General features: G+C 32.1%; 1 protein-coding gene across 1 annotated transcript in view; it reads left to right on the forward strand.

Annotated features, from left to right (window-relative positions):
• The window catches only part of LOC106468776 (reversion-inducing cysteine-rich protein with Kazal motifs-like), a gene marked incomplete at its 5' end in the record, with an annotated part of 24,349 nt that extends 19,820 nt beyond the window's left edge, over positions 1–4,529 (forward strand). Inside the window, 2 exons of the mRNA XM_013929216.2 lie at positions 1,147–1,277; positions 2,607–4,529. Coding sequence (XP_013784670.2) covers positions 1,147–1,277; positions 2,607–3,037 — 562 coding nt within the window. The remainder of the gene's footprint in view (positions 1–1,146; positions 1,278–2,606) is intronic.
• Between the last annotated feature and the right edge of the window lie 233 nt (positions 4,530–4,762).

Genomic DNA, 4,762 nt, shown 5'->3' on the forward strand with positions numbered 1-4,762 from the left:
AAAAAAAAAAAAAAAATTAACTATTCTTTTCACATGTTTGAAAATTATGCAAGTTAAATTATTCAACAATATAGAAATATCTACAAATGCACATATCATCCATAAAATATGTTTTTTCCAATCTATTTTTTTAAAACAACTACGTTATATTCTTTACAAACATCATACAGGACTGTTTATATTTAAGTACACTTTTTATAATATATATTTACAAGAATTTTTTTGAAAGGCACCTCTTAATAACCCCAAACAGTTGCATCTTTAGCTATTTTTATATCGTCTAAACTTTCATCCTAAGCTGAGACTCATCCACAATATTTGTAGATCTTGCTAAAAAGATACTATTGCTAATAAAATATCATGCCTGGTTCTGTAATATTCTTTATCAGCCAGGTTTTACGTCCTGAGAAAAATCTGGAAGGAATTCGGTCAATTTGAATTTTGGTTTTTTCTTTGTTTGGAGTTAAGTATAAAGATACACAGCGAGTTATCTATGCTGTGCCCACCACGGGTATCGAAACCCGGTTTTTAGCGTTTTTGAATAACGAGAAACAAAGAGAAGAATATGAAAGTAGGCTTCTGGTTTATTTTTTGTTTTCCTCAAAAATTTGGCTTTGTGTTAAAATAATGATTTTAGAAACTTTTCTCCGCATACAAGCCTAACGTAACAATGTATGAATCTAATATCTCAAAATCTTTGTAAAGCACATTTTTTTTTTACTATTCAGTAATTCAGTAGATAAGAAAAATCATTTCGACTATTTGACGTCTTTGATTTGAATATACAGTGGTAAGTTTAAAAGCATTTCAATTGATCTCCCATAATGTCCCATAGAACATTTAACGGATTATTCTATCCTAGCTCAGAACATTGAACGCATTATTCTATCTTAGCCCAGGACATTCAACGGGTTATTGTACTCTATTCCGGAACATTTAATGGACTATTGTTTTGTTTGTTTTTATTCCCTCTTATGTATAAATTAACTGGAGAAGTTCTATTAAGATTGAACGTCTAACAAAAAATCGATTGTGTTTTAAATAAATATTTCTTAAAGACATCAACAATAATGGAATTGTATAACTTTTGTTGTTTTTGGCAAGCTGTACATATTGAGATGATGCTGTTCCATATTTGCTTACCAGCAAGTTAACTACTTATGTTACAGGGAACGAAACTACTAAAGGATTTGGATGTAGTGGTATACGTTGCCCTCCATTGCCCTCACCCCATTGCTCTAATGTTATTCCACCGGGAGCTTGTTGTCCTGTGTGTGGTAAGTAGTATTTGCAATATAACGTCACACAGATTACATATCTTAATTTGATATGTTGCCAATCGTTATAGAATAACATAAGTTATTTACTGTTACTTTTAGGTTTAGTTTTATCATTTGTTTTCGAAATTAGAATTGTAGAAAAAAAAACAAGCTTTTGATTAAGGTAGTTAATTTTGATTTACCTATGAGTTACAGGAAACTTTTATACTTAAATAATCATACTAATGTTTACTCTGTGAATGTTCTTGATACAATCTCTGTTGGTAACAACCCTAAGTGTTACTGATGACAAATATAGATGGTATTAATGGCAACTCTGGTTGCTGTTGGTAACAAACCTAGGTGTTACTGATGGCAATTCTGAGTGCTATTGGCAACAAATTTAGTTGCTACTAATGGTTACTGTAGATGCTGCTGTTGACATCTGGATATCAATAGTTTCAGTTCTGGGTCTTCTGACGCTGATAATTGTGGATGTTATTGATGATAATGTATTATTGTGACAAATTCCAATTCTGATTTGTTGATGACAATCATATATTTTTATGATATCTGTGTTGTCGGTGACAACTTATTGTCTCCCTGCACATTTCTGAGTGGCACATATGACAAATATCCTTCACTCTTTATAATTTTTTATTATAATAATGGAAATTATGAAACGATTAGTGGTACCAATACCAACTCATTGTTTTACTATACCTTGATCTGGATATTGATAATTACAACTAAGTATGTGTTACGAATAACAAAATTGCATTACTTATGATAGTAATAATATCATTAATGATAACTCTGAGTTACCAAAGACTACTTTGGGTATTATTGATCACAACTATAGGTGGTTCTAACGACAGTCGTGTGTGTATGGGTTACTAATGATAACTAGACATTAGTGATGTAATAATGTCATTAATGATAACTCCTTGATTTACCAAGGACAATATTAGGTATTATTATTATTGATGAAAGCTGTGGGTGTGTTACTAATGGAAACTATGCATTACTGATGATAATAGTGTCACTACTGATAATTCTCTGGATTTACTGACCACAACCTTACGTGTTACTGATGACAGCTGTGTGGGTGTTACTATTGACAACTGTACAGAAACAATATTGATACAAACGCGAACTTATAATGGGTAAAGGTGTCTCAAAAGTATGTTTAAGTATGTGATTATGTAGAGAATTTTTCTGACATATACAGACGCCATGTAATTTTATAATCATAAGAATGACTTTACCTTTACTGAAAGATTTACTCTGTTGTCTTTGTTGAATGCGATTTATATACGTTAATGTACTTCGTCATCTTTCCACCAGGAGCAGTTGTGGCGTTCCTCTTTAGCCGACATCAGGCAGACATTGTAGTCAGAGCTGTACAAGACGTTAAACCCGTTGTTGTTCAGACCATTGCAGAGAAACTTCGATATTATGTGAAAGTAGCAGAGTGTGACGTCTTCTCATATCTCAGCCTAGAGTCAGAAGTAATTGTCACAGTAACCCCTATCACAGCGACACCCACTTTTCTACAGGTTGAAACGTGTGTGAAAGAAGCTGAAAAAATTAAGACTTTGGTAGAAATGACCAGCCCCGCCATTTTGACGGATCTCTCCCTATCTCTTTTTCTTGCTGCATCTTTAGAAGGCCCTCTATCGGGAAGTGTTTCGGCTTGCTCTCCAGCAATTAGCTTTGTCTATGCTCCAGGACTCACACTAGTCATCCTGCTTTTTTCTTTGATACTACACAGATGACTGTTATCCTGACAGTTAACCAGCGAACACGGGTATCGGGTATTAGTGATTTCCTAGGAAATTGGAGCTTATATTTTTCCCAAAGACGAAATAAACAGTGAATATTTCTGTAAGAGACAATGATAGAACAATAATCCCACAAAACAGTGGAGTTAAACTTGAAATTTTCTAGCTGTATGTATAGATATATATATGCGTGTCTGTATATGCGCACGTTTAATTTATATTTATCTTTGACTGAGAGCAGCTTTAAAGATTTCACTCGAGGTAAGTTAGGTTTTGTCCGACTTGACATGTCATATCTTCTGCACTGACCACTTCATAGGAGTGTTGAAATGATATTTTGTTATTTATTTATAAATAACAAAGGAAAAATGTATGAACTATTTTTATTGATTAGATGTATTTATTGTATTGCAATTTACCTATGTTTAATAATTTATTGTGCTATTGTTTTTCTTTCATTGTAAATTTAGTTTTTCTAATCTTCAGAACTAAAGTATTCGCGAGTCTCTGCTTCAGTGTCAGATCATCTAAGAATAATTTATGATCAATATCAACCTTTTAGTATGAAACTAAGAAAAATATATACTATTTTGACAAAAACCCAAAGACCTAATCAATTTATTTTTACACGATATTTCCTGATTGAGTGCTTCAAGGAACATTTGCCTGAGTGATTGATTCGGTTTGCAGTTGGAAAGAATCAAGGATTTTCTCTGGAAAACCAGAACGTTTATTATATTCCAAATGCTTTAGATTTATTGATACCGATTCGATAATTGCTACAATATGCTGTGATTTATTCTGAAAAATGAACAAACATTTTTCTTCTTTACCGAAGGACGAAAACACCTATCTCACCTACTTTGCTTAAAAAAAATCGAAAATCTGAACTTTCCCGGAAACAATTATCTGTTAAAAGTCAAATAACAAACAAATAATACAAAACATATCTAAGATGATTGAAATTGGAACTCTAAGTAGGAGACGCTGGAAGATTGTTTGTCAATATGCTATAAACACGAAAAATGATCTAAACAAGAACAAGATCACTGGTGCTTTAGATCTCGAATAGCTGTTTGACATATTCTGTTGTGTGCTTTTTTTTAGCTTACCAGAAAATTTTTTTCGGTTACAGTCTCGACAAGAATATAAACTGTCATTTGTTACAGCCAAATGAAACTAGTTTCGTCAGTTTGTCTGTCAGAGAAGTCTACAAAATTATTATTTTTGTACTTGAAATTAAAAAAGGCTAGATTGAAAGTAAACAGTCTATTCTTTATGATACAATAAAAAGAAACCTAATGTTGTGGTTAAAAGGTTTCTTATCAAAGTAATCGGCATTGTGGAGTTGAACTTGTTATTTTATAACCTGTTTAGTATAAATATTTCAGACATACAGTTTCAATTACTTTAACTAAAATGCTAGCTTTTAGCTATATCTAAGAAATGTTGAATTTTCTTTTTCTGTATTGACATTATGGGAGATCAATTACCTTAGCCCATAACATTTAACGTAGTATTGTACCTTAGCCCAGAACATTTAACGTATTATTGTATCCTAGCCCAGAATATTTAACGAATTATTTTATCATAGCCCAGATCATTTAACGGATTATTGTATCCTAGCCCAGGACATTCAACGAATTATTGTACCCTAGCCCAGAACATTTAACGAATTATTTTATCATAGCCTTGCCATTATAATAATAAAAAAACTAT

This window comes from Limulus polyphemus, unplaced genomic scaffold (genome assembly GCF_000517525.1).
Source record: "Limulus polyphemus unplaced genomic scaffold, Limulus_polyphemus-2.1.2 Scaffold3160, whole genome shotgun sequence".
NCBI lineage: Eukaryota > Metazoa > Arthropoda > Merostomata > Xiphosura > Limulidae > Limulus > Limulus polyphemus.